Raw genomic sequence first — 12,638 nt, 5'->3', positions numbered from 1 at the left:
GAGGTGGGGGTGGGTCTTTTCTCCCAGGTAATCAGCAATAGGATGAGAGGTTATGGTCTCAAGGTGCACCAGGGGAGGTCAGGTTGGGTATTAGGAGAAATTTCTTCTCTGAAAGAGTGGTCAAGCACTCTGCCCAGGGCAGTGGTGGAGTCACCATCCCTGGAGATGTTCAAGAAACACGTAGATGTAGCACTCAGGGATATAATTTAGTGGGCATGGTGGTGATGAGTTGATGGTTGGACTGGATGATCTTAAAGGTCTTTTCTAACTTTAGTGATTCTGTGTTCACACTGGCAATGGGTTTGATTCCAGCATGAGAGTGAACAGGAATGTTCTGGGCTCCCATCCCTTCCCTATATATCTGTATTGACTACCTGTTGAAGAGAGCAAAGAACTGGCAGTAGAATCAAATCACATAAATAACTACTCCTACATCGCAGGGAACAATGTTCTGTCTTTACACACAGTATGTTCAGTATCCAACCTGCAGACTTTTATCCTAATTACTGAAATTTGCTTTCAAGAGACGTTCAGTTCCTTTCCATGGAGTAAAACATCTCTACAGAGCGCCACATCCTGAGTCTATTACAGACACTCAGCTATGAGTGAATTAAAAGAGGGCAAGTGCAAACTTGTCACTCACTCAAGCATCTCCTGTTCACCTCCCCTCCTCTTCCCAGGACTTGGACAAGTCTCTGCTCAACTCACCAGGGGAATAATGAAACTCTGGGTGAGCTCCAGGAGGTGCCGCCTCAGAAGGGCACTCTGGACTTCAGACGGGCGTTTCCGCTGAATCCCCTGCAAGCACAAGCGGCGCGTTCACTAATTATTATGCAGACAGACGCTGAATTTGCAAACACTGCAGCTCTAGGTAACCAGCCCAGAGCAGTCTGGAAAAAATGTACCACTCAAAACACATATTCCACTCTCTGGTTAAAGATATCCCTCACATTTCACTCCATAGAATCTGTTTTTTCAGGCTGGTTTTTTTGATAAGGATTATTCTCACTTAGGTTATCATTAGCACCAGCTAATTTAATTTATTTTTATTTATTATTATTTAATCCATAATAACAATTAAAATATTCTAAAACTGGCATGATAAGCATGTCCAAGCACACTTGACTAAATCATTACACGCTGTAAATTGCCTGTTCCTTTTGGAGAGTTTTATCTGTTTAAACCCAGCTGTTAGTATGGTTTTCCCATCCAGGGTGTATGTAGAATAGAGTGGAAACTTCTTACCTTTAGTAATCTTTTTATCAAAGTTTTGTCTTTGTGTAGAAATGTTTTATAAGAAGTATAGATTCCTAGATTGAAAAAAAAAAACCAAACCAGAAGTTAAAACTTTGTCCACCTATTTAGAGGAGGCTCTAGATTATACATTATTATACAGAGCAAGGAGAACAGAACTGAAATTCCTAGCACAGATCCTGGCAGCTCTGTGTGTGTGTATAATTACAAATAAATTAAAAAATTATGGAATTGCTAATGCAGCCAGTACTCACAGAAGGATTAAAGAATATTGAACCACCTCAAGGACCTTCTTATGCTAAGCTTATAGTGAGATAACTTACTGGAGTCAGCTTAGGGCTAGGCCTGAGCTGAACAGTTAGTGAAGTGACAGATAGCTGTATCTAGGTAAGCAAGTTCCTTTGATTTCCATCACATCTAAAAAGCAGGTATGCTAGATAAAATAAAATCAAGACATTTAGAAATTCTTCTGACACTAAAATAATTTGTTCACAATCTCAGAACAAAGCTGCACAGCTTTTCTGTATTACATGGGGGACACCACTCCAGAGCGCTGGGTAGCACATTATGAGAAGATGGAAACACCAAAATGTCCATTTCTGGAGATACAAAGAATAATATATGCAATGTTCACATGCCTGCAGAGCCTGCAAAATCCCCCACGTGGAAAGGTAAATAAAATGAAAAGGTGTCAGGCAAAAGGACTTACCTGGTTTTGTGTCTAGAGTTTTTAGTTTAGCTAGCTTCTTCACCTTAACTTGCTTGGGCAGGTCTCCTGTGGAAAGACATCAAATGATGAGTTCAGGCTCCGAATGTGCCCTCACAGCCACAGCACACACGTGAGAGACTTTGCACTCGAGAACATCCAGTCCTACACTTGTACATCTTGACAGGCTGAAAGAGTTGGGGCTGTTCAGCCTGGAGAAGAGAAGGCTCCAGGGAGACCTTCTAGTGGCCTCCCAGTACCTGAAGGAGCTCCAGGAAGGGTGGGGAGGGACTTTTCATAAGGGCAGTTAATGACAGAACAAGGGGAAATGGGTTTAAGCTGAAAGAGGGGAGGTTTAGATGAGATATTAGGAAGAAGTTCTTCACTGTGAGGGTGGTGAGACACTGGAACAGGTTGGCCAGAGAAGCTGTGGATGCCCCCTCCCTGGAAGTGTTCAAGGCCAGGGTGGATGAGGCTTTGAGCAACCTGGTCTAGTGGAAGGTGTCTCTGCTGCTGGCAGGGGGGTTGGGACTGGATGAGCTTTCAGGTCCCTTCCAACCCAAACCATTCTATGATTCTATGAAATCATAACCTGCCTTAACTCCACCCTCACATAAGCCTTCTCATCTGTTAACTTGCCTGCTAAAATTTTGGAACAGGAACGTGTTAAGGAGGCTTTGCAAAAATCCCAACTCCTCAACCTAAAGGTTTTCTTGGCTTCATAGACAATAATCAGGGTCTCTCTCCCCACCTCTCTGTTCTTCTCGATGCAATTTTCTCTCTCCTGCCCAGGAAAGACTTCTCTTTTTCTTAATGTTTCAGAAAAAAGCCACAGCAAGTTATCCTCTCAACAATTGGTCTTCACCATTGTTTGCGCTCATCCTGCACACCAGCTGAGTCAGCCAGCCTTCCCTTTGGTTTCTCAGCTCTCCCAGGGATGAAGATGTGTAAAATGATGGTGAGCACTGCAACTGCCACCTCACTACTAGCCCCTTACAAGGTCTAGCAGCACAACAGGACTTTGGTTCCACTCTTACCTGACATTCTGAGCTCCCCAACCCGAAGAATGTGCGGCCAGTGCTGGAGAGTTTTGATAAAGAAAGGGTTTGTGACTCCCACAACAATGTTTGGCCTAGAAAGAAGGGGGGGGAAAAGCAGAACAATGATAAAACCACAGGTTTTTTTTCACGTAGACAGTGGCAACTGGGTAGCAAGGGTCTACTGGCTACTTACGGAGCTTGTGTCCTGGTGGTATACTCCTTAAATTCACTGTCGTGGATGGTAAAATAGGGGCGGTAGTCACAGCAGTACCTCAGAGGAGCAAGGCAGCTGCAACAGGAGACAGAAGAGTTGCCATATAAACTTCACAGAGGAGGAATGTGTGTTTACAACAGGTTTGTGTCTCCTAGAGCAGTGTTTTGTCCTGCCAGAGGTAACACTTTGGAGGAGTTCCAGGCTTTTTTTTGCTGAAGTGGAGTTTAAAGCTGGGAAGACAAAGTTCCTCAGGGCTATGAACCATCAGGTCTCCCAACATGGGAGATTCACTTTTCTCTACTGTTGGTGGAGTATCAGCAAGGCTCTCTTGCTATGCTATTTTGTCTTACATGCTTTCATAGGAAAATTAAATCTAATTTTAATTTTAGGTTTAGAGGGGAGGTTTAGATGAGATATTAGGAAGAAGTTCTCCACTGTGAGGGTGGTCAGACACTGGAACAGGTTGTCCAGAGAAGCTGTGGCTGCTCCTCCCTGGAAGTGTTTGTGGCCAGGTTGGATGAGGCTTTGAGCAACCTGGTCTAGTGGAAGGTGTCCCTGCTGCTGGCAGGGGGGTTGGGACTGGATGAGCTTTAAGGTCCCTTCCAATCCAAACCAGTCTATGGTTCTATAACCAACTGACTTGGCAGAAGAGTGGATCTAAAAGAGAAAATCTGTCAGAATTTATTATTCTAGTTACCTGTATCTCAGAATTTGAAGGCATTACCTGGTAAGTGCCAGAACCATTTCTGATGAGACTGTAGGGGATGGTGCCATGACAACAATTGGCTCTCCTAGTAACATCAGCTCCCACAACATCTGGATGTGAATTAGCACTGGCTGGAAACACCTGAGAGTGAAAGGAAGAATGACAAGCTGAGGTTAGAGATGGCATTCAGAAAAGACCAGACAGAATTATTGCACATAAGCCTCTCCAGATGTGCTTCTATCTGGGAATTTGAAATCTAGGACTGATTTTCAGTATCCCACAACAGAATGCCACGTGTCTTTACACATGCTGTGTTTCAGTCATTTTATACACATTTAAAGGAAATGTTTTCAGCAGTCTAAAGCAACCTGCTGATCATGCTGCTCTCAGTATGTCTTTTCATCTCAGCAAAGTAAAATGCATGTGGATTACAGCAGATGTATGCCTATTATAATGATAAAAAGTTTGGTTCAGACACACTATGTATGTTTCAGAGCTTAAGGTGACCACTAGCTGAGGTCAAGAAAATAAACCCTCCTCTAAGTAGGATACAGGGGGTTGTGTTAAGGGCAGTGCACTCAGGTTTAACCACTGCACAAGGTCTGCAAAGCAGTAATTTTTGATGCTTCATTATCCCTATGATTTATAAGACACTCTGAGTGGGGAGAGGGGAAAGCAGATGGAGAAGAGAGGGCTGCAGGAATAGTGGCTCTCACCTGAAAAGATCCAGTTCATGAATACTGGGGAGAACCAGTGGAGCTGGCAACAGATTCTAAAGGAGGAAGGGAAAAAACCAAACAAACAAATCCAAAACTGTTAGTAAATGGAAACATCCCGACTGAAACACCATCTAAACTGACCACATCAATGACAAAGTAGCTCCTTCTACAACAAGCATAAAGAGAACAAGGTTAATGCTTAGAGATATGAGCCAGGAACAGATCTGGACTGAGCATTCAAGGTCCAAATTAATTTCCTTTGCTAGAAGATAGCCAAGAATCCCTCCTTTGCAAGATGTCAATGACCTCCCATGTCTGCTCCTTTATTTTCCAGAGTTTCCACTGGTGCAAGGCAAAGCTTAAGATATAGATAGAGACAATAAGGGTTGGTAATATGGGTACCAAAAGTTGTGAAAGATGACAACAGAGAAACAGGGAAAAGATCAAATGAACAAGAATCAAAACCAAAGTTGATTCAAAGCAGCAAAGACGCTCAGACAAGCTAATGCTGTGAAACATTACAGAAGACTAAGGCAGGGTCTTGCAGAGACCTACCTATGCATGAATTTCCAGGAAAGACAAGGTGAACAAAAGCTGAGAACAATGCACATACATAACTGGAAGCACAAAAATTCTGTGCAGAGAGTCCTCTTTTGAAAGACATAGGCAAGGGACATTCAAGCATTGCAGTTTGAATCAGATGGCTGTCCTAAACCACATTCATCCCAGGCCAAAGTGGTTTCAAATAGGATAAGGCTGAAAGAGTTCCAGTTCTTCTGCATCCCCCCCTTCCTTAGTAGTCTAAATCATTGGCTTGTGTTAAGCTACACTTCACCTCACCTCTTGATTAAACTGCTTCACTGGGCTTGATCCTGGCTTATCCACCCTTGATGGGATTCTCACCTAGATTACAAATAAGAACAGATTAGCCAGGGAGATTAACTCAGTTAGCATGCACAGACACTTTTCTTTCTTCCATAACAACCATCCACGTGTGAAAGTTTCCTCAATTATCAATTCTAATTATTCACAGGTAAGGACTAAAGGGAAAAATCTAGAGTAAACAGGAATTTTAAATTGCTATTAATGCTATTTAAATGCTATTTAATTGCTATTAATTGTCCAGAAGAAAAGGGAATATATGTTCTACTCCCTAGTTTGCCTCAGTCTGCTGCTGAGTACAGATCATCAGCAACAAGTACCTGAATGACAACTCCCATCACCGGAAGGTTCAGAGTCTGTCCTGGCACAGGAGGTGGCCACTGATCAATCTCATTGCACACTGCAAGGACACAGGTAAGGAAAAAGTTTAATCTGAAGGTCAACACAGTTAATTCAGCTGGTCCTGTGAGTTCTGCCAACTTAATTATCGCTCATTCCTGGTTCACATGTCCCTCTGGCTTAGTTACAAACACACACTTTATCAAATCATTGTGCAAGTTTAGGTCAGGCACCAAGCTTATGTTTGCACCAGCAATTCCAGCACGGGCCCAGCAGCACTATATTGTTGATAAATCACGATTAAGTTGAATAGTGCAATAAAGACCTAGAAAGAGCTGTAGCATGACAGGTTTTTTCCTCTCTCTGGGAATACATTGTGTGCAAAACTGACAGCATCATCTATTAAGGGTGTCAGACATTTCCCATTAATACATCCTTTACAGCTGTTTATGATTTTGACAAGGCAACCACTTGGATGAAAGCTTTTCCCCCGTTGGAATTTGTTCCAGACAGAACTAATTTGGAACATTTCATCTGCCTTTCAGGAAACTCCTGATAAAACCTCTCAAAAGATTTCAAATATGTAAACTTCTCCCTCCTAGATCTGACTGCTCACCTGCCTCCAGGCATGGCTCCAACTTGTCAAAGTATTCCGGAGCAATCAGTTGCAGCAAGGACTGGAACAAGTTCACATATGGAAGGCGTGACACCAGCACCAAAGACTGAAAAAAAAAAGGTACATTTAGGAGTCAGAGACCCCCTGACATGATCATTTCTAGCACTGCTTATATTTATATTGCTCACTAGAGGGCTTTACTTAAAAAAAACCATCATATCAAGAACATGAAAGAGCTCAAACCAGCACTTTTACTGCTGGAATTTTTGATAGCTGCCTAGTTGTTGAATCATCAGGCTTTGGAAGACCCTGGGTATTCACACAGGCAAGGGGGGTTTTTATTAAATAAATAAGCAGAGCTGGCAGGTTCTACCAGGGAGCCACTGCAACCGAGAGGGATGAGATTGTGACCTAGCAAAAGATCAACCAGAGGGAAAATAAACTTAAATTGCTGCTGGGTTTAAAGTTACCAAAACAACTGTATCAGAGGGAGAAGTGCAAAGGAGCAGGCTACTGAAACTGAAATTAGGTAGATAAGCAAACTAAAGGAATTCTGGGGAAGAAGAAACAAAGTGACTTGAAATGATGCTCGTTGGCTTCCAGCAGTGCCTTTTTTCCTTACTGTTTTGGCTTCTTTCTAATGCTTCTTTGTGAAATACATCACTATTTTTTACAACTTTTCCAACTCAGCCCCACTGGGGATTTTCATTACTACACTGATGATTCTCTTCCTCTCATCATTAATGAATATATTAATTAGGACCCAGTGAAAATTTCTGCAGTAGTCATTTAAACACCTCTTTTCCAACCCAAAACTTTGCCATTTGAAATAAAAAAACCAATCAAGCATGACAATATACTCCACTGAGGAATTCAAAGTGCCCACTACTTCTGTAAGTCCACCAAAGAGCAAACACATTCGCCTTCAATGGAACAAACATCTGCTCAGCAGATCTTCATGTTGTCCAGTTTCTCTAATCCTCCAGTTTTTTGAGTGATCAATCCACTGCTTTAGTGGAGATGAAGAAATCCATTTCTGCATGAGCATGTCTCTTTGAAATTAATTCCATGTCACTGCTTGGAGGTGGAGGAGAGAAAGCACAGCAGGCCAAGCAACTGCTGGGACACAATGGTGTCCCTGTCTTCCAGCAAGTTCCCAGATAGATCCACCATGAAGCATTGCTCTTTGAAGAGTAGATGTTCAAAGCTCATTTATTTCAGTTCATTTATTTTATCTTTTGATGTGGAAAAACACAACCCAAAGAGTAATTACAGAATCCCAGAATGGCCTGGATTGGAAAAGCCCTTTGAGATCATGGAGTCCAACCATGAACCCAACACTGACCAGTCCCCTATGACTAACCCATGTCCCTCAGCACTGTGTCTACACGACTCTTCAATCCCTCCAGGGATGGGGACTCCACCACTGCCCTGGGCAACCCCTTCCAATGCCTCAGAACCCTTGCAGCAAAGAAATTCTTCCTCACATCCCATCTCAACTGCCCTGGCCACAACTGGAGCCCATTTCCTCTTGGCCTGTCCCTTGGGCCTTGGTTGAACAGACCCACCCCCACCTCTCTCCACCCTCCTCCAAGGGACTTGCACAGAGCCACAAGGTCTCCCCTCAGCCTCCTTTTCTCCAGGAAATTCCATGGACTCACGAAGAAAAATAAAGTAAAATATTTTCCTTCTCTAGAAGTCCGAAATTCCATTCTTTCAGGCAGTGGCCATAAGTATTTGTCTGAGTAACACAAAGCACTTGGCATATTTATGCTGAAATAAACATGCAGTTTATATTATTTTTTCCCAGTGTCTGTGTCAAAGAAATTTCTAGTAAGAGACAAGGTTGATGAGGTACCGGCAGTGTCACTGCTGCTAGTTAGAAGCAATCAGCCCAGCAGGAAATCAAACCCCAGATGGCTGCTAGGAACAAGGAAGATTGTTCTGCTAGGAACAAGGAAGACAATAATAAGAGTAGGCTGAAGGTACAACTAGCACAGACTGCAATAACAGGCCAACCAAGGAGCAAGTGAGAGGACAAGAGGAAATGGGCTCCAGTTGTGGCCAGGGCAGTTGAGATGGGATGTGAGGAAGAATTTCTTTGCTGCAAGGGTTCTGAGGCATTGGAAGGGGTTGCCCAGGGCAGTGGTGGAGTCCCCATCCCTGGAGGGATTGAAGAGTCGTGTAGACACAGTGCTGAGGGACATGGGTTAGTCATAGGGGACTGGTCAGTGTTGGGTTCATGGTTGGACTCCATGATCTCAAAGGGCTTTTCCAATCCAGGCCATTCTGGGATTCTGTGATTCTATGGAATGAAGTATCTCCTCCCACTATCTGTGACAGCAGAATACATCCTGAAGCAAATGTTTGAGTACTTCAGGATCTCATGATTCAGACAGCAGGTCATTGCTCATGTGATTAACGCACCATGGCAACCACATCCAGGTTTGTTTGTAACGACACTTTCCACATATTCCTGTTCTCCCTGACCTCTGCTGTTTCCTGCAGAAACACTGTGGGTGTCACGTAGGAAGTGGTGCTACTTTACAGCTATGGATAGGTGCCTTTTTACAACTCCATACCAGTTGAGAGTAGCAAGCTATCTGGTTTCAGTACTCACCTTCTGAAAATAACCTCTCTTCATGGAGCTGTCCTTGACTTGCCTGAAGTACACGTAACCAAAGTAATGAGCTGACTCCCGCTGCAAGAGAGACCAACAAACCTGTTATTGAGAAACCCATCACTGCTATTGACAAACTCCCTCCAGCCACGGCCCAAACAACATCCCTCACTCCTGCTAGATGCCACTACAGCACTCCCTCCCATTGACCAACGTTATCCCTGCTCAGCTGTCTGGGAGAGTTTACCAAATGGGAAGATCGTGAGGAGATACAAACCACTAAATTCACCAAAAAATACAGCCTCCAGCTAGCACCTTTCACTAGCCCCTTTCTGCAACCCCTTAAGGGCCAGCATCTCTCGTCAGATCAAGAGCAGCCCTGAGGAGAAGGACTTGGGGTGCTGGGGGAGGAGAAGCTGAACATGAGGCGGCACCGTGCGCTGGCAGCACAGAGGCCAATAACCGTGTCCTGGGCTGCACCCAGAGCAGCGTGGGCAGCAGGTGGAGGGAGGGGATTCTGCCCCTCTGCTCCGCTCTCCTGACACCCCACCTGCAGTGCTGCCTCCAGTGCTGGGGCCACCAACAGCACAAGGACATGGAGCTACTGGAGCCAGTGCAGAGGAGGCCACCAGGATGATGCGAGGGCTGGAGCAGCTCTGCTGTGAGGACAGGCTGAGAGAGTTGGGGCTGTTCAGCCTGGAGAAGAGAAGGCTCCAGGGAGACCTTCTAGTGGCCTCCCAGTACCTGAAGGGGCTCCAGGAAGGCTGGGGAGGGACTTTAACCAAGGGCAGGGAGTGACAGGACAAGGGGTGATGGCTTGAAAGTGGCAGAGGGGAGATGGAGCTGAGATGTGAGGAAGAAATTGTTTGTTGTGAGAGTGGTGAGCCAGTGTCCCAGGTTGTCCAGAGAAGCTGTGGCTGCTCCTCCCTGGAAGTGTTTGTGGCCAGGTTGGATGAGGCTTTGAGCAACCTGGTCTAGTGGAAGGTGTCCCTGCTGCTGGCATGGGGGTTGGAACGGGGTGAGCTTTCAGGTCCCTTCCAACCCAACCCAGTCTGGGATTCTGTGACTCTATCTAAAGGGTTAATCGAGGTTTTCACTAACACAACCAGCTGAGCCAACCCTCTGAGCTCATCCTGGCACCCCAAGCTGCCACTTATGTGCTCTGTCAGTTTTCTCCACCAGCTAGAGGATATTGTATTGTTGAGGAAGGAATACATCCTCTTCTGAGAGGACATGTCCTCTACCATCCCCGTTACATTCCTCTGTAGTCAGCCATTTAAGGCGGTATCGGTCAAACTCAGCTCAGGAAGAAGCACAAAGCTGAGTGATGCTTCCTTCATAGCACCCACAAAACTAACAGATTTAATAAAAATCCACAGCCATCACTTCAAACATGCTCTGCCCTCTGAGTTCCCACAGACATTAAGGAGGAAGGACACTTATCAGTGCTGAACACAAAGACCAACCTTAACACCATTTTTTGAAGCCTCACAGGCCCACGGTTTCAGGCACCTTTCTCTTCCCAGATATTATTTGTCCACATCAGAATCCTGTACTTTGGCAGTTTTCCTTCCCTTTCTTCTTTACAGCTAGGTGAGGGTGTGAGACTGTGTCCCATTGCTACAAAGCAGGGAAGATGTCTACAAGCTGAAAAATCTCTAGACCAGAATTTAGGAAGAGAAATCCTCCTACTCCCTCTCAGAGCAGGAATCCATTTCTGGATTGTGTATCCCAAAAACATATCACAAAAAGATTGCAGAAGTGTTAAAAAGGCACAGGCAGAGGAAGCATCATCTCAAAGGAGAAAGCAGAAGAGGACAAGTCGATCTGACGGCCATCTGCTCAATTAAATTAAACAACAGTGCTGAGCACATCCCTTCTCTGCATGAAATGGACAGTTCAGAGACACTCCTGACATCAGTGCTTGGGTACAGATAAACCAGCCCGCACTGAGCAAGCCAAAGGGTGGATCTGTGCTGTGACCATTGTTCTGGCTGGTTTTATACACACACAGATCCTGCAACAAACTAAAAGGACTGTCATCCCTCAACAAAAGTATAAAAAGGATCTAAAGCTGCTGGAGAGTGTCCAGAGGAGGGACACAACATTGGGGAAGGGCTTAGAGGGGAAGGGTGTGAGGAGAGGCTGGAGTCACTTGGTTTGTTCAGCCTGGAGAAGAGGAGACTGAGAGGAGATCTCCTGGGGGTCTAGAACTTCCTCCCCAGGGGCAGAGGAGGGGCAGGCGCTGATCTCTTCTCTCTGGCCTCCAACACCAGGAGCAGAGGAAATGGCAGGAAGATGTGGCAGGGGAGGGTGAGGTTGGCCATGAGGAAAAGGTTCTTGAGGCACCCAGAGGGTGGTGGAGCACTGGAACAGGTTCCCCAGGGAGGTGCTCATGGCACCAAGCCTGACAAGATTGCAGCAGCATTTGGCCAAGGCCCTGAGGGACATGGTGTGAATGTTGGGATTGTCCTGTGCAGGGACAGGAGTTGGACTGGATGATCCTGGTGGGTCCCTTCCAACTCACAATGTTCTGTGATTCTGTGAAAAGAGCTAAACATCTAATTTGCCACAGACAAGGATGTTGTTGTCCTGCCTCATGGAAACATGCACAGGTAGCCGTGCACTCTGTTGGATGTCACCTGTGGGCCACCATTTGTCTTTTCCCTGTAGCCAGACATGACCACTGCTCTAATCTGGGGTCCCCTTGATTTAGTTTCATCTCCCAATATGAGGCTGGTGGATCATTGGAACAGGTTGCCCAGCAAGGTAGTGGAGGGCCCATCCCTGGAGATATTCAAGGTCAGGCTTGATGGGGCTGTGAGAAACCTGCTCTAGTGAAGATGTCCCTGCTCACTGCAGGGGGGTTGGACTAGATGATGGGGTTGGACTGGTTGGTTCCTTCCAACCCAATGCACTCTATGGTTCTCAGAGTAGCTGGGACTCTCACCATGGCCTTCTATGAGTATTAAGGTAGAAATAAGTCCCTGTGCTGAAAGCTTTAACTTTTCTGACTATGGCCAGAGAAAATGAGTATTTTTATGCACAGAAATCAAAAGTCTATTTGGCTTTTAACACAACACCACTATTGTTTGCCCAGCAGGTATAAACAGAGCACTGAAACACAACTGACCTGCAGCGTTAGGGGCGCTTCTCTGTTGTACGCGCCATCGTCCTCGTAATGAGCGGTCCTCTGTCCCCCCGACTGACGAAGGCGGAAGCTAAATTGAGTATCCCCCAGGCCACCTGAGACAGAGAGGATCACAGGAAGGAAGCTCAGGAAAGAGAAAGCTGGAAAATGGTTAAAACTGAAATGCTGACATCAACAGGGATGGTGATTCACAAGGAACTCCAAAACTGAACATGGAGAGTAAGAGCAAAAAGAAACCCTCAAACCCCAGCGCAAGACAGGAGGAGACCACAGCTGAACACAAGAACTGGTATCACTAAGCTAAACCCTGCCAGGCCATTGCTGGGGCACCTACAGATGTGGGCCAGTATCATACTGGGGCCAGTCCTGTTGAACATCTTCATCCATGGTC

At 45.4% G+C, this 12,638-nt stretch overlaps 1 protein-coding gene across 1 annotated transcript; it reads right to left on the bottom strand.

Annotated features, from left to right (window-relative positions):
- Positions 1 to 708: 708 nt before the first annotated feature.
- Positions 709 to 12,342, bottom strand: DENND6B (DENN domain containing 6B; the record flags this gene model as incomplete). Its single annotated transcript, XM_010167717.1, has 12 exons — positions 709 to 798; positions 1,246 to 1,310; positions 1,964 to 2,029; positions 2,998 to 3,092; positions 3,194 to 3,289; positions 3,939 to 4,061; positions 4,637 to 4,692; positions 5,480 to 5,542; positions 5,842 to 5,921; positions 6,477 to 6,582; positions 9,097 to 9,177; positions 12,230 to 12,342. Coding segments are annotated over 12 exons (1,034 nt in total), but the record flags the coding sequence as incomplete, so codon positions are not given.
- Positions 12,343 to 12,638: the final 296 nt, after the last annotated feature.

This window comes from Antrostomus carolinensis, unplaced genomic scaffold, assembly GCF_000700745.2.
Source record: "Antrostomus carolinensis isolate BGI_N321 unplaced genomic scaffold, ASM70074v2 scaffold24955, whole genome shotgun sequence".
Classification (NCBI taxonomy): domain Eukaryota; kingdom Metazoa; phylum Chordata; class Aves; order Caprimulgiformes; family Caprimulgidae; genus Antrostomus; species Antrostomus carolinensis.
This window is presented reverse-complemented; position numbering and strand designations above follow the sequence as displayed.